The sequence below is a fragment of the Typopeltis vanoorti genome, chromosome 8 (genome assembly GCF_054136105.1).
Source record: "Typopeltis vanoorti isolate ZY-2024b chromosome 8, IOZ_Tvanoo_1.0, whole genome shotgun sequence".
NCBI classification, from domain to species: Eukaryota; Metazoa; Arthropoda; class Arachnida; order Uropygi; family Thelyphonidae; genus Typopeltis; species Typopeltis vanoorti.
Genome location: NC_143556.1, coordinates 131619808 through 131643001, shown reverse-complemented (window position 1 = coordinate 131643001; position 23194 = coordinate 131619808). Strand labels below are relative to the sequence as shown.

The window sequence follows — 23194 nt, the reverse complement described above, 5'->3', positions numbered from 1 at the left end:
GTTTCCACCACTCACAATCCACCAACTGCAACTACACCAACGCCATCTACCGCCCACCACTACTAGTAATATGCAGAGAACAAAGGAAGGGTATTTATCATATTTATTTTAATTATGATGGTATAGATTGGAATGAAGAGATAACATTTGAAAATAAGGAAAATGAATTTCTCAAGTTCTTGAGAGATAATTATCTTAGGCAGCATGTAAAAGGAGAGTATGCAAAAATTGAGAGTTTGGATCTGATCATTTCATTAGAGGATGCAGTTGTGAGTGGAATTTCAACTAATCTTCCGTTGGTGAGAGTGGCCACATGCAGATTTCTGTGAGGAAAGGAAATATCTGGAAGTACAATGCTGGTGATTATGACAAGCTTAGGAGAAAGCTTGGAAAATACTCAACAGGAATACATTTTCATACTTGAAGTAGAAAAAGTCATTAAAAACTTGAAATGTGGAAAGGCAGCTAGTGTGGATAATATTTGACAAGAAATGCTCAAATATGGAGGTATGAAAGTTTTACGGTGATTGCACTGCATAATACACAAAGTCTAGTCAGAGAGTTGTATTCTCGATGATTGGGTTAGAGTTCTCATAGTACCCATTTATAAAAAGGGAAATAAAACTGAATGTGAGAATTGCAGAGAAATTTCTCCACTGAGCATTCATGATTAAATTTAAGCAAGTATACTTGAAAAATGACTAGGAAAAATTGTGGAAGGGAAGCTTGGTGAAGAAAAAGATTCAGACCAAACAAAGGTAGTCAGAATCAGATTTTCACTTTAAGACAAATAGTTGAAAAATCTTGGGAATATAACAAGGATTTGTATTTAAGTGTATTCATAGATTTAGAAAAGGCATATGACAAGGTGTCAAGAGAAAAGCTCTTCAAACTGTTACAGTTATATGGTGTAAATTGCGTTATATGGTGTAAGTTATATGGTGTACATATTTCAATTGTAAATCAGCAATTAGAATTGAAGGAGGTACAGGAAGATGGTTTAATGTTAAATCAGATGTGAGAAAAGGGGATATACATTATGAAGGAAAGTGGTATTACACTTGATATAAAAATTAGTGAGGTTATACTTCAATGAAGTTATACTTCTAAGTAAATCCAATACACATATAGAATTCTCTAAATTGAATAACTGCTGTAATAAATTTGGTATGATCAGCAAAAAGACAGACAGTGAAAACAGGAACAAACATTGAAAACTTCAACTGCATTTTGAATGGAGAACCTAGAACAAGTAAACCATTTCAGTTATTTATGCAATTTTAGTGAAGATGGCAAATTAAATATGGAAATAGACAGCAGAATTTGCAAAACTGGTATGGTAGGAAGTCCAAATATGCTTGTAAATAATTATCATTATTATTATTTAGGCCTCCCAGAAGTCAAAAGACTCATCGCAGGAGGTCCTACCTAGGAGACACAAAATCTATCATACCACTCCTTAAACTCATTGACCGTTTTCGCTCTCACCACTCTATCAGGCAATGCATTCCATTGATCAACCACCCTCCATGCAAAGAAACCACTCCTCACCCTCTTGCTCACAGTTTCCTTTCGTAACTTCCAGGGATGGCCCCTTGTCATCACCCGCTGTTCATCCTGTTCGCTTGTCATCAACCAAGCAAAAGAACTCCCCATTGTCAACCCTGTAATCACCGCTCAACTATTTAGAAGTCTCAATCATATCACTTCTCCTTCTATCGACAAAACTCTGCAGTCCATTCCCTCAGCCGTTCCTTATAACTAACATTGTACAGTCCTGAAACGATCTTTGTTATCCACCTTTGTACCTTTGACACAGTTAATTTTTCCCCTTCAAATCCTGTGGACCAAATCTGAGAACAATAGTCTAAGTTTGGTCTGATCAGGGTCTTATACAACGGAATGATAACTCTTTTATCTCTGCAGGTCAGTGTCCTTCTCATTATTGCAGCAATCCTCTGTGTTACCTTCACCACCTTTGCAATATGCCCCTTGAATTTCAGGTTTCTATCAATCATTAATCCCAGATCGCTTGTCTCCCCTACTTCCTCCAGTATAGCTCCTCCAATAGAGTATGCAGTGTCCCATCGATGTGTCCCAAACCTCAAGACCTTACATTTTGCTGCATTAAACCAATACCGCCATTCCTTTGCCCATCTGTCTAGCTTATTCAGATCCTCATACAGGACTACCACATCTGCACTATTACTAATAATCCTTCCCAGCTTCACATCATCAGCAAACAACTGAATATCGCCCTGCAATCCACTGACAATGTCATTGATATAAAGGTTAAACAATATAGGTCCTAGTACTGAGCCCTGTGGGACCCCACTTGTAACCCTCTGCCTCATTGAAACTGCCCCACCATACACAACTCTCTGATACCTATTGGACAGCCAATCCTGAATCCAGTTGACCAACCTGATATCTAAACCCATGTGCTGCAACTTAAATATCAGCTTATCATATGGCACCCTGTCAAATGGCTTCGCTAAATCCAAGAAAATGGCAGTATATGCCTTTCCATGTACTGCTGCTCTTGTAACTTATTATAAAAGGCTAGCATATTACTATAACAAGCGTGCCCCCCTCACAAATCCATCTTGACTCTCAGAGATAACATTACCCTCATCTGTCCAAGTTGTATACAATCCCTAACTAATTTCTTCAAGATCTTAACAACAACTGATGACACACAAACTGGCCTATAATTAGACACTTCCAGTCTGCTACCACCCGTATGCATTAGCACTATTTTAGCTTCCTTCCATTCCCTGGGTACCTTTCCTGTAGCCAGACTTTCATTGAAAAGCCAGGTCAAAGGAGCTGTGTGTTCCTTAGCACATTCTCTCAAAAATCATGGTGAAATACCCTCCAGACCCAAAGCTTTACTGACATACAGAGTACTCAGTATCTGAAACACACTCTCCTCCTGTACCTCTAAACCTCGAACCTGCCCTATCCCTCTAGTATTAAAATTTACTCCTCCAGGATGAAATACACCAATAAAATGTTAATTGCATTCACTATTTCCTCTGCATCAGTCACTCTATTCTCATTTTTATCCCACAATGTCATTCTTACACAATGAATTCTCCTCCTACTGGCCACATAGCTAAAAAATTCCCTAGGATTTTCTTTGGATCTTAGGGCCAATCTCCTCTCATATTCCAGTTTCGCTTTCCTTACCACACTAGTCACTCTTCTGGCCTGTGTCTTATATTCTTCATGCATCTTCTCTTCACCTGTCTACTTATGTCTCTTCCATAGCCTCTTTTTCGCATGCAGTTCCTGTTTAATATTGTTTGTCATTGTTGTTTTAAGGATACTTGCGACATAAGACTGAATGATATAATCACGTAATCACAAGAAAGATATTTATTTAACCAAATATTTCGGTCTGGAAATAGCAGACCATCGTCGGTGGTATTACAAGAACAGTTTAAAAAATATACAAGCTAGAATACTAACAATAGATCGTTGAAATTAGAACATGCCGCGTGATGTTATATCACTAAGTATGAAACGAAATATTTTGAAGTAGAAACATGATTGAATTTGCTATTTAAAAAAAAAAAAAAAAAAAAAAAAAAAAAATGAGTAATCTTGATTAGGCTTTCCCAGATTTTTGATATAGATATGCAGTCATTACGATTCAGGTTGGGATGATGGAGCAAGGCCTCCACGCTTTCCTTGAACAGACGTTCGAACCTATAACGCGATCTATGTAAGAGGCGCGTTTTGGACCAAAGGATGCTGTGGTCAGTTTCAATCCCGTGTTGAGCCAAACCAGACTTTTCAGGTTTATTGTGAAGAATGGATGATTGATGTTCTTGGATTCTTTTTTCAAGAGAACGTCCAGTCTGTCCAAAGTAAGAGAGATCACAGTTGCAAGGAATTTGATAAACTCCAGGAAGAGATAAAGTTGAGCGTTTGTCTTTAGGAGAAGGAAAATGAGAAGACAATTTGTTAATAGGAGAATACGTAGCTGTTAAATCATATTTCTTCAAAATTCTTGCGATAGGTTCTGAAATACCGGAGATATAAGGAATAGGTACTCGACGTATTGAATCTTTGTTGTTTTGTGGAGGATTATAAGATGTAAGAAGACGTTGAATACTTTTTTCAGAAAAGCCATTGAGTTTCATGTGTTGCTGGATAGTAGAAAGTTCTTTCTGTAGATAATCAAAAGTAGAACAATTAGTTTTGGCTCTTTTGATGAGACATTTTATAATTCCTGTTTTATGACATGGATGATGGGCTGATTCTTTCAGAATATAACGACCTGTGAATGTTGGTTTCCTGTATACTGTAGTTGTAGTAAGAATATTTGAAGATGATCGGATGAGGAGAACGTCTAAAAAAGATAACTGGTTGTTTTCTTCTAATTCCATAGTAAACTTTATGCGATGATGTAAGGAATTAATACTGTTTAAAAAGGAAGATAAAGTGTTTTTACTGTGAGGCCAAATAGCAAATATGTCATCTATATATCTTACCCAAAAAGATGGTAAAGGGAAACTAGATGTGAAGAGGACTTTTTCTAAATGTTCTAAATAAAAGTTGGCTAAAGCTGGAGAAAGAGGACTTCCCATGGCTGTTCCTTCTACTTGGCTATAAAATTTGTTTTGACATATGAAATAACCAGAATGTATAACGAAATCGAATAGTTTTATAATATCTTGAGGAAAGATGTCAGCAAGTAGTTTTAAAGTTTCCTTAAGAGGTACATTGGTGTATAAAGATTCTATATCAAAACTAACCATAAGATCTGTAGGTTGTAATGAGATATCTTTTAATTTTTCTAAGAAATCTGAGGAGTTTTTTAAAAAAGAACTCGAGTTGCCAATGTAAGATTTCAGTAATTTAGCTAGATATTTGGCTATACGGTAAGTAGGAGAATCAATGCAATCTACTATTGGACGAAGAGGATAGTCAATCTTATGGATTTTTGGAAGGCCATAGAATCTAGGAGGTCTTGCAAAATGAGTTTTAAGTCTTTCAATTGTGTCTTTATCCAAACTGATGACTTCATCAAGGAGAGAATTTAATTTCTTTAGTTGTCTGTTGGTTGGATTATAATCAATATCTTTCTTGTGATTACGTGATTATATCATTCAGTCTTGTTTGTCATTCACTTTACACCAAATTGTGTCCTCTTCTTCACTTGTGGAATACAGCTTACTATTGCTGCTAACAAATATTCCTTCACAATTTCCCAAGCACTAATGATATCCCAGCCTTCCAATTCCTCCCTGCATGAAACTTCCCCAAGTTGATGTCTAAATTCGAAATTCCATTCCCTTATTGCTACATGCTTCCTCTCCCCAATTTATACTGCTCTAGTTAAAATCTCCCATAACAATCATTCTTCTTGCATTTGCCAAGCTCAACTGCCTAACCATCTCCTGCTCCCCAGCCTCTGTGCTCCTTGGTTTGTAGCAACATCCCACTAAATATCCTGTCTTGGCCACTTCTACCTCACTCCATATGCTTTCAAAATCATTAGTGACACTGCCTTCCAAAGCCTCCACTCTTAGTGGACATAAGTCGTCACTTATCATAAGCAGTACTCCATCACCACGTTTTCCCTTCCTATCGTGCAGAAAATGCTGCTGTACTCTGCTACTTCAATTCCTGTTATTATATCATCCTCCATCAACCACATCTCAGAGATCCCAATAATCTTTGGCCAGGCTGATGCTCTCAGTGCCACCAGTTCATCTCCTTTATGTCGGATACTCCTGGCATTAATATAAAGCATAAAAATATCACTGCTTCTATACCTATCATTATCCCCTCTCGACCCCACCGGACTCAGTGTTACCTGATGTTGTCTCCCTTCTGCCAAGTACCCATTCCCACAAGAAGCCACCCTGCAACCATCCACCCTGGGAATTCTAGTTTACCTGCCTTGACACTCTGACTCATTCAGAAAATAGCAATCTCTCCAGATGCTTTCATACTTCATCATTCAAATGTAATTGGTCTCTAACATACAGTTCTCTTCTGTTCTCAAATGCCCTCCAAGCATTCACCTATTCCCATCCTTTCTTCTGACACATTCTAGCTATTATGTTATTCAATATTACTGCTCTTCTGCACAGCTCATCACTATCATACCTAGGTAACATGCACACTATCTTTCCTCTCTGTGTCTTCTTGTGTACAACCTCAAGCAAGAATCTCATATCTCTCACTGCCCAATTTACATTACCTCTCAAGTCATTTGTTCCTAACGTAACAATCATTTCATCCATCCTTTCACCCCTCTTAATTGCCATAGCCACACTTCCTATCGTCCCTCCAGGGAACCTCTCCTCTGGTATCCTGTCTTGCACACCACAGATCATCGAGTCTTCATACATCACACCTCTTACCACTCTGTTCCTTGATTGCTTACCTGCATCTCCCTCTCTCTTGCCTTTAACCCTTTCTCTCTCTCTATGTTCCCCTACTTACCTGCTGTCCTGGCATCACTGTATCCCTGGTTCCAGCACTCCCTTGTAATCTTCTCATTTCCTCTCTCTGCCTGTTTTCATTCTCCTCTTCTATCATTCCCATACCTCTGTCTCATTCCCTCTCTCCTACTTTTTCTATTCTCTCCTCTTCTATCATTCCCAAAACTTTCTCTCACTCCTACTCTGATTCACTTTGCATTCATCTCTTCTATTCTCCTAATCTCACCTCTCATAGTTCTCATCTCGTTCACATGATATTCCACCTCCTCTTTACTCATCTATCCCTCTCTGCAAGTTAGTCACTCTTACTCGCCATTCATTCATTCATTCTCCCAATTAAGATAGTCTCCAAAAACTTCACAGTCATTCAAGCCTTCCAGACTCCTGACTCTTATTTTCTCATTCATATTTCATTTGTCATTCTCTCCTATCACACTATTCGTCTCCTGACATTCACTTCCCTTCCTTGATGCAACTAGGTCGGTTATCAAAATATCTAATTCACTTAATTCTTTCCATTACCTACATTTTGCGCATATATGCACTCCCCTTTCTCTCAGATTCCACATATCCAACCCCCGTGATGCATACATGCTGCAAGCATTTCATGCTACAAGGTCCTTTATTATGTTATGTATAATAGGGTTCTTAAATGGCAGAGGACTTGATGACATGCCATTTGTGATTGCAGTTGTGGCTGCCATCATTCCTTACTGCTGAGGAACTACTAAACTAAATGCTAAATATATATAAACACTATATCATAAATATTGTCATAAAGATGTGCATTTACTTTTTATATCCATGATAATGACATGATTATATTATTTATTTATTTTGTAGTTTTTCATGACTAGCTCTCTATCTCATCATCAGCTTACTAAGATCATCACTGTAAAGCCATACTTCATTGTAATCAATAATACAAAGGTTAGTATTTTTTTAAGTCTTTTAAAGGTAGGATAATAAGATAATTTTTTAAACAGTTCTTCTGGCTACACTGCAGTCTTTACTCTTTATGGACTATTTCTGTTTAACAGTAGTAGATCGCTATGTGTTGATCACTGGAGAACATATCCTTCTGTTTAAAGAAAAGCAGCTTTTAATTCTGTTTAATTCCTGTTAGGTGTTTTTTACAAAACGCATAAACACCTACTAGATTCTTCAGGAACACATTTTCTTGCTATCTCTTATTTGATATTATTCCAAAATTTTGTAAAGTCATTTCAGACCATTTGCAAAGGGCAAAAAGAAGTAATGTGTTGATATTATATGTTATGATAGCTTCACTCTCACAGGATTGTAATTTAGAATGTTTGGAATTCAATTCATTGAAGCATTTGCAGAGGCAAAATGAGGTGGAACAAAATTATATGGAGTACAACAAGTCAAAAAGAGGTTGAAATATAGTAAAATATGTTAACAGTTTTCATAGTAATTAGAGTTTTACAAAAGCACTCAGTATAACTCCTGGAATAACTTAAATTTGTTACAGACATGGTTATAATTCTCACAAAAAAGAAACAGTACAAAGATGACTGCAAGCAAAAATTGAACTCCATGTTTCAAATGTTTTTTGTGTAAACAATCTTATATTATTATATCATTAACATCTGTCCTCCATTTAGAAAAAAAAAATTCACAGAAGATCCCCACTAGTACAAATAAAATCCACAAAGATTAAATTCCTCTTCTCTTGGGGAACCTGTTTGTAGTGGAGGTGAATCCTGAATGTTGTAAAAGGAAATTATGGTAGTTATTCACTACTTTTTCTGCTGTTTCAGCAAGATAGGCAGTCCTAGATGGCCCATCCAACATCAGTCAGATAGCAGATTTGTTTTCAGCAGGTCTACAATGTTGTAGTGTGACTCCTTCCTCATGGTTCAGGGACATGGTTCAAAGCTTGCTGAAGTCCATGATAACCCTGTCATTCCACTTCCAAGTGTATTGATTGCTTGCATGATAGTGAGCATCTATATATGACAGTGAATCAAAAATCCTTTTGAGCATGAACACTTCATCTCGAAATTATTCAGCTCACTCCCAAAGCCTAATTCCACCATGTCATCTGATAAGACAAATAAGAAATAAAAAATGTCTAACACACATACACATGCTATTCTTTCTCATTATCCATGAGAAAGAATAACAATAAAGTAACCAATAAGGAAAATAACTCACATAGAGGTCTTAATTGCTCACATAGAGGTCTCTGCAGCTCATTTGTTATAGATGAAGCTGTTTGATTGGAAAGACTTGGGTTCGATTCCTGTCCAAGAAGTGAGGAATTTATCTGGTCTCTTTCCACTAAAGGTAAGTTAGCCAGTCTCATATAGAGGTAGAGGTTTTTTTTTCACCTAGAAACTCAGGTGTTTCATCCCTCAGAACTAACCCCATGAACACAACAAAATTTACAATCATATAATACATATATTCAATCCTTCATTAAGTGGGCTCAACCCATCCTAACGGATGGGGGAGAAAGGAAGGAAACCTTCATACAAATGAATAAATAAATTGCTCACATTATTTATAAAATGAATGCATTTATATTTTAATTATCAACATTATTTATGTGATCAGCCGCTTGCCTTCATCATGCAATATATTTGAATCTTTAGAGACAACACTCCTGTAATTAAATTAAAACAGTTTCATTCATAGAAGGACATATAAGATATGTCCTTTCATCATTTTGGAATCATAAGATCACCATAAATTAAAAAAACTGAAAATGGGTATGACTAACCAAGAATCTCCTATTCACTATCACTACTTCCAGTCTTGAAAGCAGTTTCCTCATATGCATTGTCAATCTACCCAAACAGCGTCATCTTCGTTCCCATCCAGGACATTAGAAATGCCATTTTTAAAAAACTCTTGGCAATTGTTTCTGGTGAAATCATGTCCCAAATTCTCAAAATTCAGTTGCACAGCAATTCTAATGATGGTCTCTTAATTTTCCCTGGCAGAGTCACTTCGAAGCAGTTGGCTGCCATCCACTCCGTGTAAAATTTCATATGTAGTTCTTGAATGGTTTGTTCACTGATACATCCAAAAGTTGTAGACATAGTGTAAAACCACCAGGAATAATGGCCACATCAGTCTTCACATCAAAAGTTTTTTACTATTTCTGTCATAACAACATTCACTTTCTATTTTTTAAAGTTTTTATTATTATTATTATTATTTGACACCTCCAGGGAGTCCAAAGACTCACCGAGGGAGGGCACCTACTCTACAACTCTTCGTCCCCACCACTCAACCTCATCCACCAACCGCATCATCTACACCAACACCATCTACTGTCCACCATCACCACTAGTATTTTTACAGACAATCACAAACATCCATGCCCACAGCGGGATTCGAACCTGCAACCTTTTGGCTGGAGAGCAGATACACTAACCACTCAGCCAACCAGGCTGGCAAAACTTTAAACTTTTTTTGTGTGTGAGGTATATGCGAAACTTTTTAATTCTTTTTTCATAAAGTAAAATCAGGGGTGTGAGATATATTCGAGTAAATACGGTATATAGAATTTATTTAAAAACTCCAATATATTTCATCCAATATTATGTGGGCATCGTCAGAACACCTGACATGTGTTAGCCAAGAAACATGCTTTAATAAAAAATAAAAAATAAAAATAAAAAAATTGCATAGGATATCCTTAATGTTCCACATATGGAGATACATTCAGAGCTCTGATGATGGAATTATGAGAATGAGGAGCATCCTGATATGTAGATATGGTAGCTTGGTTCCAACCAGGAACATCATCCTTTTGTCACAACTCAACCTGCAATATCAGTGAAAGAAGGATATCTCAATGATCGTGCGGAATTGTATATCATTAATCTACTAAGATGTTTTAAATGTCAAAAAACTAGACATCTTGAAATAGTATCTGTGACTGAAGTGGTAGTATAGAGCATGATAATGAATTTTACTCTGCTATGATGCCTAAGTGTGTTAAGTATGAGGAAGAACAACCTTTAAACTTTCAAGCAATCCAAATCTGGCAGAATGAAAAAGAGACAAAAGATTATTACATAAACAGAACATTTCTTATCAGGATGTAGAGCGGAAGCTATCCAGCACAACAGCTATTCACAAATCCTCTTATGCTGATAAGGTGGCAGTTAAGAAAGAAGCAAAGCTGACACTAAATTCTTTTGGCTATCCTACTACCCAATACCTTCAACATATCTAAGCTTTATGATCATCAGTGCTTTTCTTTAACACACATGAATTACTTCACTGATTACTGTGTCACTCTTTAAACCAGTCAGCATATTATTCTGCTAAAGAGCTTAAGAAAATAACAGCAGCAAAAAACAATGATAGATACCACTGCAGAAAAAATGAATACGTCTCTAATCACTGAATCGATAATTGAACTTAAAAAGTGACTCTGATAAAATTGACTGAATGATTTTCCCTTTAAGTTGTTTCTTATGATAGGTGAGTTTGTATCCTTTGCTCACAATGATTCCTGGGGAGATTTTTACAGGGTATTTCACTACTGCTTTCCCCAATCCCCCAATTTTATCCCGGCTCGGGACTAGCATATGGCTGGGACATATTCATGACTGTAATCCATGTGTGTCCACGGGGGCCCATTTGCCTGTTCTGGGGGATGAAAAACCGATTTTCCAGATGAAAAACCCCCTACCTCCATATGAGACTGACTAACTCACCTTTAGTCAAAAGAGACCAGATAAAGGTTCCTCACGTCACTGACGGGAATGGAACCCAGGTCTTCCAAGCAAAGGACTTCATTTATATTGACGAGCTATGGAGGCTCTGATGAAACTGGTGATGTATTAATTTTTTTTTTTTCCAGAGGAAGCAATGTACATTGTTGATACTTCCTAAAATCAGTTAACAGACAAAGGCAAAAATTTGGATAAATCTATGAAATCAAAAGAATTGGGAAATTCTTCATGAATTTTAATTTCATGAATGAATCTGAATCCTATCAAATATTGCAGATTTCATGATTCAATTGAGAAACATAAACCTGTTTTTGTTTTCAAGAGACATATTTAAAATCTACTCAACTGTGTCTTATGTAAAGCAAGATAGTAAAAATATGAATGGTAGTGTGCAATGAATGAGAATATGAAAAAATTGGCTGCAAGTAATGTGGATGATGAGGTAAAAGTAAGGAGGGAAATAGTATGCTTATACAGCATCCTCCACAGAAAAAACATGAGCTAGAGTACTGAAGAAACAATTGTCGTGTGATGCATCAGGAGGGAAAAATGAAAGAAAAGTGAATAGGAAAAGATACCATGTTAAGAGGTGTGATGCAAGCATATTTCCCAGGTTCAAAGAGCAGTGATTTTAGAGAAGATGTACATTTGCAGAAGTAAGAAGTGAAAGAGTTGGTTGTTTTGATAGGCACAAATGATTTGAAGGGTAAGAAATATAAAATCAGAGGAAGATATGAAATAGTTGTTGAAAGAAGCAAAAATGGAATAGCAAGAAAATAAAGATTGTTAGTCTGCTACCTGGTTATGAAAGAAAACTAAATTGAGAAGGGCCATAATTGCTAATGCATCAATGAGAAGATTGTGCAGAAGGAATAATGTTCAGGTTATAGATGTATGCAGTGGTGAGCTATGGAAATTTTAACAAAGGGCTCACATCGTCAAGCAAAAAAAAAAAAAAAAAAAAAAGCCGTATTTCACACAAAACTTTTATTAATACAGCTTGTGTATAAATTCCAATCAAAAAGTATGAGAGGACAAATCAACCTCTAAAGGCTATCATTTTCAAACAAATATTTCATGATCTAAACATGAAATGTTTGCACACATTCAATGGTGTTAATTTATCTTACATAAGAAAAACATTTTTAACTATCAAAATATAATAAGAATGAAATCTTTTGTAATCTTTTATAAAATATTTGATTGGCTACTGGTTTTACCATACGATTGGCTACCAGAAGGGAGAAGGGTGAAGAGGTAAAGATAGCACATTCGCTTATTTTATCTTCAAACTTGGGCGCGTTCGTTATAGAGGAGTTGAAACAATAATTCCAAATAATCTATACACTGCCGAATAGACTAATTTTTGTTAGGTTATCATATGAGTTTGTCGCTTAATATGCTTTAAAATTTTTTTTTTTTTTTTTTTGAAAAAATAAAAAAGTAAACAAGAAGAACAAGGGACTCGCAAATTTGAGAAAAATTTAACAAAGGGCTCGCGTGAGCCCCTTATAGCTCACCACTGGATGTATGGAATGAATCTGGTGAAAGAAACAACTTGTATTTGTCTGATGAACTGCATTTGAATGGTTTTAAGATTAGATGCTTGAAAAGAATGTTCTTCAGTAAGAGATTGGAAGTGCAAAATCAGGGAAACTAGAAATAAGAGGGTGATAAAATCAAATGTGAGTTCAGCCACCCCTAACACAAAGTATATAATCATTTCTATATACACACACTTTGTGTGTGTATATAGAAATGATTATTCAATGCTTAATGCAGTTTCACGGGTTTCAAATCCAAATGGGCTGGTAATGACATTCTGCAAGGGCAACTGTGGGTTCAATGCAATGTTGAAATGCATGTACATAAATGACCCAAGTATCAGAAATAAATAGAGTAATTTTTAGCAGAGACTTGATAAAAAATTATAGGCATCAGTGAGACCTAGTTGACAGAAAATAATGAAGTTACATGAGCAGAATTTGAATTTAAAGGGCATTCTATTTTCAGGAATGAGAAAGGAGGCAGGGGATTGCTGATGATAGCTGAAGAACTTCAACCAACAAAATCAGAAGTTAAAAAGGACTTTAGGCTTTGGGGTGATGGTTCTTCTGAGGCAAAATGGTGCAAGATACCAACCTTACAAAATGTATTTTTGGTTGCTGCTATAGGCTAAGGGGTGTATACAGAAAGATGTGGATGCCATGCATTGGCAGATTAACACAATGAATGCAAATAAAACAATTATTATGTGGAGGGGGGCTTCAACTATAGGGACATGACTTGGAGGGAGGAAAGGGGACATGACAAGATGGAAGTGGAATATATTTCAGGTAATTATCTTAGCAGTTGCTAAGATAATTACCTGAAACAATATCATGGAAGGAACCAGGGGGCTGGATTCTGATAACAGCATCAAACGAATATCCATAAACAAGGTAGATCTTCTGCCTCCAATCAGGAAGAGTGATCATGCAGTCTTGTTCTGTGAAGTTGCTAATCATGTTAATTCTCTGTCAGGAAAGGATCAATGTTGAACTCTAAAGCAACCTCACAGAACAAGACTGCACGATCAGTCTTCGTTTAGCTTGAGAAGCTAAAAGAAGGTCATTAGAGCATGAGAAGTGTCAGGGATTGTTTTAGAGAAGCAGTATCAGACTGCATACCCACAATCAGGAGGATAAACTAACTGGGGATTAAGTGGATGAGTAGAGATATTAAGCAAGAGCTCAAAAAAAAAAAAAAAAAGAAAAACATTGTGGAGGAGGAATGTAAAAGAAAAGAATGATCAGCATACTCATGAGCTGTACAACAAAGTGTAGACAAGAAGGATGACTGGTATGGTAAAAAAGGCCAAATCAGATTATGGGAGAAAATTAGCTAAGCAGACCAATGTGAATCCAAAAGAGTTTTTACACTGTAGCAAGTAAGAGGCAGAATCACTATGAAAGGGTGATTTAATCAGTGCTGATGGTAGGAAGATTTCAGAGCCAAAAGAAATAGTTGAGTTGCTGAGTGATCATTTTGCAAAGGCATATCATTCAGGTGGAGATTTTGCAATTGCTGATGTGACATGACAAATCAAAATTGAAGTACATGAACAGGAGTGTTCAATATATTGAAATATATCAATGGGAATACAGCAGTAAGACTGGATGGCATGTTAGCCTATGTACTATGTGAATGTGCAAGAGAAATGGCATTGACTCTGATGAAGTTTTTCAAAAGTAAATCCAAAAAACTGAGATATAAGTCTCAGTTCTAGCAAAGTTCCGAGTAAGTGGAAAGAGGGTAAGATAGTTCCATTACACGAAGGTGGCTCTAAGACAGAAACAGTAAATTACAGACCTCTTTGGAGTGATGGTTAAAGTATTGGAGAAGTTGGTTAAAGGTAAAATCCAGGAGTGGGTAGATAGAAATATGATACTGTATGGTGGACAGCATGCAAAAGATAGATCCTCCATTAGTAATTTATTCACATTTTATAACAGAATGACAGCAGAATTAAGTAAGGGGAATGGCTACACCATGATACTGCTGGACTTTGCAATGGTTTCTGACAGAATGGAAAACTGTTACAAACGAAGCAAATAGGAATGGATATGAAGTTGGTAGCATGAAGTGTCTGACAGAAGCCACCAGAGAAAATAGTATATGGTGGAATGGAATCTTGGAAAATGACTGTGACTAGTGGAGTACCCAGGGTTCTGTACTAAGGCAATTTCTCTATAATTTGTATGTTAATGAATTATGCCTTTTAAGAGTGATGTCGAGGAAAAGGAAAGTCACTAGCGGAGTGCCTCAGATTTCTGGATGGAGATATTCAGTTGTTTGCAGATGATGCAAAGTTGGGATGAACCACAAAGAGTAGTGAGGATGTTGTGACCTTGCAGGAAGACTTGAATAAATTCAGTGATTGGGCACATAAATGGGGATGTGAGTTCAATGTTGCAAAATGTGAGGTTTTAAAATTTGGAAAACAAAGATGGGATGCAGAATTTATGCATGGTGAGAATACATTGTTGGAGGTGGAAGAAATAAGAGATCTGAGGATGATAGTGGATAAGGATCTGAAATTTAGGGGTCACATAGCCAAAATTGTAAAGACAACACAAAGGCTTCTGGGAATGATGCGGAAGACACTGACTTGTACAAGTAGGGAGATTCTTGTTCCGTTGTATAAGGCCTTGATTAGGCCACACATGGACTATTGTGCCCAGATTTGGTCACCTGGTTTTCAGAAGGATGAAGAGATGTTGGAAAGGGTCCAAAGGCGACTGACTAAGGTAGTTTCTGACCTGTGGAATGTCGAGTATGAGGAAAGATTGAGGAGATGCAATTTGCAGAGTCTGGTAGACAGGAGGAAGAGGGGAGATATGATAGAGACCTACAAGTTGGTAAGGGATTGTTATAGGATCAATGCTGAAGAAATTCTACAGAAAATAGTGGGAGATCAGGGAAGAACCAGAGGTCATCCCTGGAAACTGTATAAAGAGGATGTGAGTAGGGGAGTGAGAGGCAGGTTTTTTTCGTGCAGAATTGTAAATGATTGGAATGCCTTGCCTGAGAGTGTGGTGTCTGCAGGGAGTTTGAATGTGTTCAAAGCATGGTATGATGAGGTGTGTGTGTGATAAAAGGACCTCCCAGATGAGTTCTTTGACTCCATGTGGTTGTAATACTGCCTTGGGTAATAATAATAATAAGAGGGGATATTTAGATGTTTACTGATGATGCAAATCTGGGGAAGGCAATAATTGATAAAAGTGATGTAACTATACAGGTAGTTAATGTTATCTGCATTTTTGCATACATATCGTTTCATTATTATGGTTCATCAAGACTAATGCTGTTTCATATTCAAGGTGTTGAAGCTTATATGCATGCACCTTGTTTCCTACCTCAGCCCACTAATAGTGGTGCTATGTCCATTTTGTGTCCTTACTGCCTTATTGTTCTATACAATATTGTTTGTATCTGTAAAAAAACTTCTGTGCCCGTTGAGTAAGATGTTTCGCAAGAGAAAAAATAAAGGAAACTAAGTGAAAAGAAGAATGTGAAGAAAGAACAAGTGTGCCATTCTTCAGTGGTGAAGTATAAAGTTCTGAATCAGTTTGATAAAGGTGAATGTAGCATTGATATTCAAAAGTGCTACTGGATTTAGCAATTCTATAGCAATAATTCTGATACAATTGCATAAGAGCACTCAATCATCCATAAATCTCAGCATGACTAGACTAACAAAATCTCAATGTCATGCAATTGAGAAAATGGAAAGGATGCTAGCTACATGGATCAAGAATCAGAACATGCCTTTGTCTGGGGCAGTCATATTAGAAAAAAAAAGATTTGTATGAAGATCTGAAGAAAGATGAAAAGTCCAGCAAAAGGACGTTGTGCGTCTAACAACATGCAACGTCCTTTTGCTGGACGTTGTGCTTTGTTAGACTGTTATGAGTCGCTATGCATTCTACAATCTATATGTGACTGACAAGGCAGGTGCTGAAGAATGATGAAATTTGAATTTCCTTTCAAAGCAAAGATTATTAGACAGAGGTTACACACTGAGAGGATTATAATCAGATGTTTGAAAAGTGCAAGTCAGGTTTCAAGTGAGAGATTCTTAATTTAAAAAAAAAAAAAATTTAAAAAAAAAGTAGCCTTCAGCCTCCTACAAGTCTTCAACTTGAGCATGTCAGTTAAGAAGATGTGGTTATGATATAGTAATTATGAAAACAAAGAACTTCTTTAATAGTTATTTGTTTTATGCATACTGAATATTTTATTTAATACCTTATGCCTTAATATGTATGAAAACTAGGTGCATGGTTGATTAAATTCATCTTGAAAGATTGGAATGGCCCTCGCTTCGGAACACACCTCTATTATCCCGTGTTTTAAGCCTCCCATTTTCGATATACGCCGATTCTCGAGAACACAACCCGTGCATATAACGAGACTTACTAGTACTGCAGGATTATTTAAGTGAATCAGCATTGTATGGGCAAAGGATAACGGTCGTCGATTTAATATTTCAAAATGTAAGCTTATGCACTTTGGTTTGAAAGGATTACATACTGTATATCACAGCAATGGCACTGGATTTAAGGAAATTGATTAGGCTATGGACTTGGGTGCAATAGTTGACAGACAGCTGGAGTTCGGAAAGCATGCAAAGTTGGTAACGCAGCTCAAAGTACTTGCATGTTGAAAAATTCACAAGTGTGGATACAGAAGTTATTTCATAAGGATATGATTTAGCCACATCTCGATTATTGTGCACAGATTTGGCCACCTGGGTTTCTTGGGGATCAGGTGGTATTAGGGAGAATTCAGAGCAAGTGTTTGAGCTGGTGACAGGTCTGTGGAATGTTCCACTACAAGGACAGGTTGAAGATATGTAGGGTTACAAAGTTTAGCTGATAGGCAGAAAAGAGGGGATATGATAGAAACTTATGCGATATTAAAGGAGTTTTATAAAATTGATGCAAAAGAAATTTTTCTATGTATGACAAATAGAGAACTAGGGGATAATCCATGGAAGTTTTGCAAGAGAGTGGTCAGTAAGGGTGTGTGGACTAAATTTTGTTCTTGGAGAATGAGTGGAATGGATTGCCTGAATTAGTTGAAGGAGAGGTATTTTCTGTCTCCATGTAGATACTCTTATAATAATAATCCTATGGCAGATCATTATTATTCATAAGGACAACTGGAGATAGTTGGGATAACCTACTCTTGAGAAATGACAATCCTTGTTTTCAGTACACATCCAATGTAACACTGCTGTAAAAGTTGTGCCCATCTTGAGTGGTAATGTAAGTCGGGCAGCGAGAGATATGAGATTTTTGTTTGAGACTGTACGGAAGAAGACAGAGAGAGGAAAAATAGTGTGCGTGTTGCCTAGGTATGATAATGATGAGCTGAGCAGAAGAGCGGTGATATTGAATGGCATAATAGCAAGAATGTGTGACAAGAGAGGACTGGTATATGTGGATGCTTGGAGTGCATTTAAGGAAAGAGAGGAATTGTATGCGAGAGACTGCTTACATTTGAATGAGGAAGGACGTAGACATCTGGAGAGATTGCTGTTCTGAATGAGTCAGTGTGTCCCAGGGAGGATGATAGCAGGGGTGGCCTCTTGTGGGAATGGATAATTGGGAGAAGGGAGACGATGTCAGGTAACACTGAGCCCGGTGGAGTCTAGAAGGGATAATGCTGGGTATAGAAACAATGGCATTTATATGCTTTATACTAATGCAAGGAGTATCCAGAATAAGGGAGAGGAATTAGTGGCACAGATAGCATTAGCCTGGCCAAAAATTATTGGGATCACTGAGACGTGGTTGACAGAAGGGGATATAATAACAGGAATAGAAGTTGCTGTGTATAGCATTTTTCATAGGAGGGGAAAGTGTGGTGGTGGGGTACTGCTTATGATAAGTGATGACCTATGTCCTCTAAGAGTGGAGGCTTTGGAAGGAAGTGAGACAAATGATTTTGAGAGCGTATGGTGTGAGGTAGAGGTAGGCAAGACAGGATATTTAGTGGGATGTTGCTACAGACCCAGGAGCACGGAGGATGGGGACCAGGAGATGTTTAGACAGCTAAGATTGGCAAGTGCAAGAAGAATGATTGTTATGGGAGATTTTAACTACAGTAGTACAAATTGGAGAGAGGAAGATGCATGTAGCAATAGTGGAATGGAATTTCTAGAATTCTTGAGAGACAAATGTCTTAGGCAACATGTAACAGAGGGAACAAGAGGTTCAAGAGTTTTGGATTTGGTTATAGCATCAGAAGAGTTGATAATAACTGAGTTGACGTCTCTCCAACCAGTTGGAGAGAGTGACCATATGGTTTTGACTTGGAAAATGAATAGATATGCAGGAGTATCAAAGAGACGGGAACTTATGTGGAATTATAATGCAGGTGATTATAATAGTCTTAGATGTCAACTTCGTGAAGTTTCATGATGGGAGGAATTGGAAGGCTGGGATATCGTTAGTGCGTGGGAAATTGTGAAAGAATATTTGTTAGCAGCAATGGTAAGTTGTATACCACAATTTGGAGTAAAGTGGATGACAAATAATATTAAACAGGAATTGCATGTGAAAAAGAGGCTATGGAAGAGATATAAGGAGACAGGTGAAGAGGGGATGCGTGAAGAATATAAGACACAGGCCAGAAGAGTGACTAGTGTGGTAAGGAAAGCAAAACTGGAATATGAGAGGAGATTGGCCCTAAGATCCAAAGAAAATCCTAGGGAATTTTTTAGCTATGTGGCCAGTAGGAGGAGAAATGACTGTGGAAGAATGATATTGTGGGATAAAAATGGGAATAGAGTGACTGATGCAAAGGACATAGTGGAATTGTTCAACACTTTATTGGAGTATTTCATCCTGGAGGAGTCAGTTTTAATGCTAGAGGGATAGGGCAGATTCAAGGTTTAGAGGTACAGGAGGAGAGTGTGTTTCAGATACTGAGAACTCTGGATGTCAGTAAAGCTTTTGGACTGGATGGTATTTCACCACGAGTTTTGAGAGAATGTGGTAGGGAACTGACAGTGCCTTTAACCTGGCTTTTCAATGAAAGTCTGGCTTCGGCAAAGGTGCCCTGGGAATGGAAGGAAGGTAAAATAGTGCCACTGCATAAGGGTGGTAACAGACTGGAAGTGTCTAATTATAGACCAGTCTGTGTGTCATCGGTAGTTGTTAAGATCTTGGAGAAAGTAGTGAGAGACCGTATACAGCACTGGGCAGATGAGGGTAATGTTATCTGTGAGAGTCAACATGGATTTGTGAAAGGGCGCTCTTGTTTTAGCAATATGCTAGCCTTTTATAATAAAGTTACAAGAACATTAGATGAGGGAAAGGCATATACTGCAATTTTCTTAGACTTAGCAAAGGCATTTGACAGGGTGCCACATGATAAGCTGATATTAAGTTGCAGCACATGGGTCTGGATGTCGGATTGGTCAACTGGATTCAGGATTGGCTGTGTGAGAGGTATCAGAGAGTTGTGTATCGTGGAGCAGTGTCAAGGAGACAGAAGGTTACAAGTGGGGTTCCACAGGGCTCAGTACTAGGACCTATATTGTTTAACCTTTATATCAATGACATTGCCAGTGGATTGCAAGGGGATATTCAGTTGTTTGCGGATGATGTGAAGCTGGGAAGGATTATTAGTAATAGTGCAGATGTGGTAGCCCTGCAAGAGGATTTGAATAAGCTAGATAGATGGGCAAATTAATGGGGGTGTCAGTTTAATGCCGCAAAATGTAAGGTCTTGAGGTTTGGGAAACATCGATGGGATGCTGCATACTCTATGGGAGGAGTTATACTGGAGGAAGTTGGGGAGACAAGAGATCTGGGGTTGATGATTGAGAGAACCTGAAGTTTAGGGGACATATTGGAAAGGTGATCAAGGTAACACAGAGGATTGCTGCAATTATGAGAAGGACACTGACCTGCAGAGATAAGAGGGTTATCATTCCGTTGTATAAGTCTGATCAGACCACACTTGGAATATTGTTCTCAGATTTTGTCCCCAGGATTTGAAGGGGATAAATTAACTGTGGAAAAGATACAAAGACGGATCACAAAGATGGTCTCAGGACCGTACAAGGATAGTTAGTAACCTGCCCTGGGGAAATTCAAAATACTTTCAAGTTTCATGCAAAGAAAAGCCGGACGGACTGTCAGGGAAAAGACCACAACCCAGGAAACGGTAAACGAAATTGGAAAAAGGAACACATAATGAAGATTGCAACATGGAATGTGAGAAGCATTGCACACAAAGAAGAAGAACTTGATAAACAACTAAACCAAGCTAACATAAAGATATGTATAGTAACAGAAACAAAGAAAAAACAAAAAGGTACAAAAGAAACAAACAACTATATATAAATCTACAGTGGGGTAAAAAAAAGAAGAAAGAGCAAAAGCAAGTATAATGATTATGGTACATAAATCCCTAAAGAACAATATTGTATATTACAACTATTTGAATGAAAGACTAATAGAAATTAGACTCAAGACATTAAGAGGCCACATAACAATAATTGGTGCATATGCACCAGAAGAGGGAAAAGAAGAAGACAGTAATATATTTTATAAAGAATTACAGAATGCCATAGATAAAACAAACAAAACTGACTATTTACTGCTAGAAGGAGATTTAAATGCCAGAATAAGAAACAAAAAATACAAAACAAACATAGGTAAATTTGGCGAAGATACATGTAATCAAAATGGTCGCAGATTGCGCGATTTTGTCATTTATAATAATATGAGAATAATGAATTCAATGTTTAAACACAAGGAAATACATAAATATACTTGGTCAGCCAGAGGATACAAATCAGTAATTGACTACGTTATCACAAATTTTATAATTAGCGGAGTTAATTTTAGACCTAAGAGCATATCGAGGCTTTGAATTAAACTCTGATCATTATATGGTATCAGCAAAAATTCGTTTTAAACCAAAGTGGCTAAAAACACATAGAATTGAAAATTCTTACCAGCCAAGCTACAAAATTTCTTCATTACAGGATCCTCAAGTTAGACTACGATATCAAAAATGCACAAACTTAAAAACAGAAACCACACATGAATCAAGGGATATAGAAGATGAATGGGAAAATTTGAAACAAATTCTCACAAAAGCAGCAACAGAAACCTTAGGAATAAAGCACAAATGGATTAGAAAAAGAGGACTACGAGACTGGAACAAAGAAATAGAAAATATAATAAAAACCAAAAAGGACAGTTACCAGAAATTGCTAAATTCCAAAACAATAGAAGCAGAAATAGAGTATAAAAGAAATAGTGCAATTGCAAAACGAGAAGTAAGGAAAAAACATAGAGAAAGATGGAACAATTTCGTAACAGAACTGGAAAAGGATTTATTTAAGCCACAACCCAAAACCTATAAAGTAATAAAATACATGAATAAAGAAATAAAAGAAAAGATAAAAATACAAACAATAGATTTAGAAAAATGGGTGACCTATTTCCAAAATCTCTGGACAGATGAGAACAATGAATTAAAATTTTATATGACAAAGAATGACCTAATAGAAAATATCACAATGTTAGAACTGAAAAATATACTAAAGAAGATGAAAAATAGGAAAACGCCAGGAGAAGACAATATAAATATAGAACTATACAAAAATGCAGGTGAAAAATTTAATGAAAGACTTTTGAAATTTTTTAATATGGTTTGGATGTCCAGAAAAACCCCTAACTCTTGGAAAAAAGCACTGGTCATCCCAATCTATAAAAAAGGAAATAAAGACAATTGCAATAATTATAGGGGAATTAGCCTGATGAATACAGGATATAAAATATATGCAGGAATATTAAAAGAGAAACTAAGCAGCATTGTAAAAAACAAATTACTAGAAGAACAAAATGGCTTCCGAAAAGGCTGATCATGCATAGATCCAATTTTTACTTTAAAATTATTAATAGAAAAGAGAAGAGAATTTCAAAAAGAAACACATGTGGCGTTTATTGATTATGAAAAAGCTTTTGACAAAATTAGTCGACAAAAATTGTTTAAAATATTAACCAATTTAAACATACCAAACCAACTTTTACAATCTATTCAAGAAATATATACAGGAAATAAAATAGCAGTTAAATTAGAACACACCTCAGAATGGAAAGATATATCAAGAGGAGTACGACAAGGATGTACCCTCTCACCTCTGCTTTTCAATATATATATATAAATGAAATATTAACAATCTGGAAACAGCATAACCCATTTGGTATACAAATGACCCCGCAAATGAAGATAGATACACTACTATTTGCAGATGATCAAATAGTATTAGCTACATCAGAAGATGACTTACAAAGATCATTAAAATCATTAAATGATATCTCAAAGCAATATAATATGACAATGTCCAAAGAAAAAATAAAAATAATGGCATTCAAAGGAGAAAACCCAATAAGAAGTAAAATAGTGATAGATAATAAAATACTAGAACAAGTA

General features: G+C 36.7%; 1 protein-coding gene across 10 annotated transcripts in view; it reads left to right on the top strand.

The window, feature by feature from the left end:
• LOC150104358 (intermembrane lipid transfer protein VPS13A-like) overlaps positions 1-23194 on the top strand; it is a 2072875-nt gene that overhangs the window by 1608616 nt on the left and 441065 nt on the right. For all 10 annotated transcript variants that reach the window (XM_090396324.1, XM_090396319.1, XM_090396320.1 and 7 more), the window contains one exon: positions 7308-7394. In XM_090396324.1, the coding sequence (XP_090252450.1) occupies positions 7308-7394 (87 nt within the window). The remainder of the gene's footprint in view (positions 1-7307; positions 7395-23194) is intronic.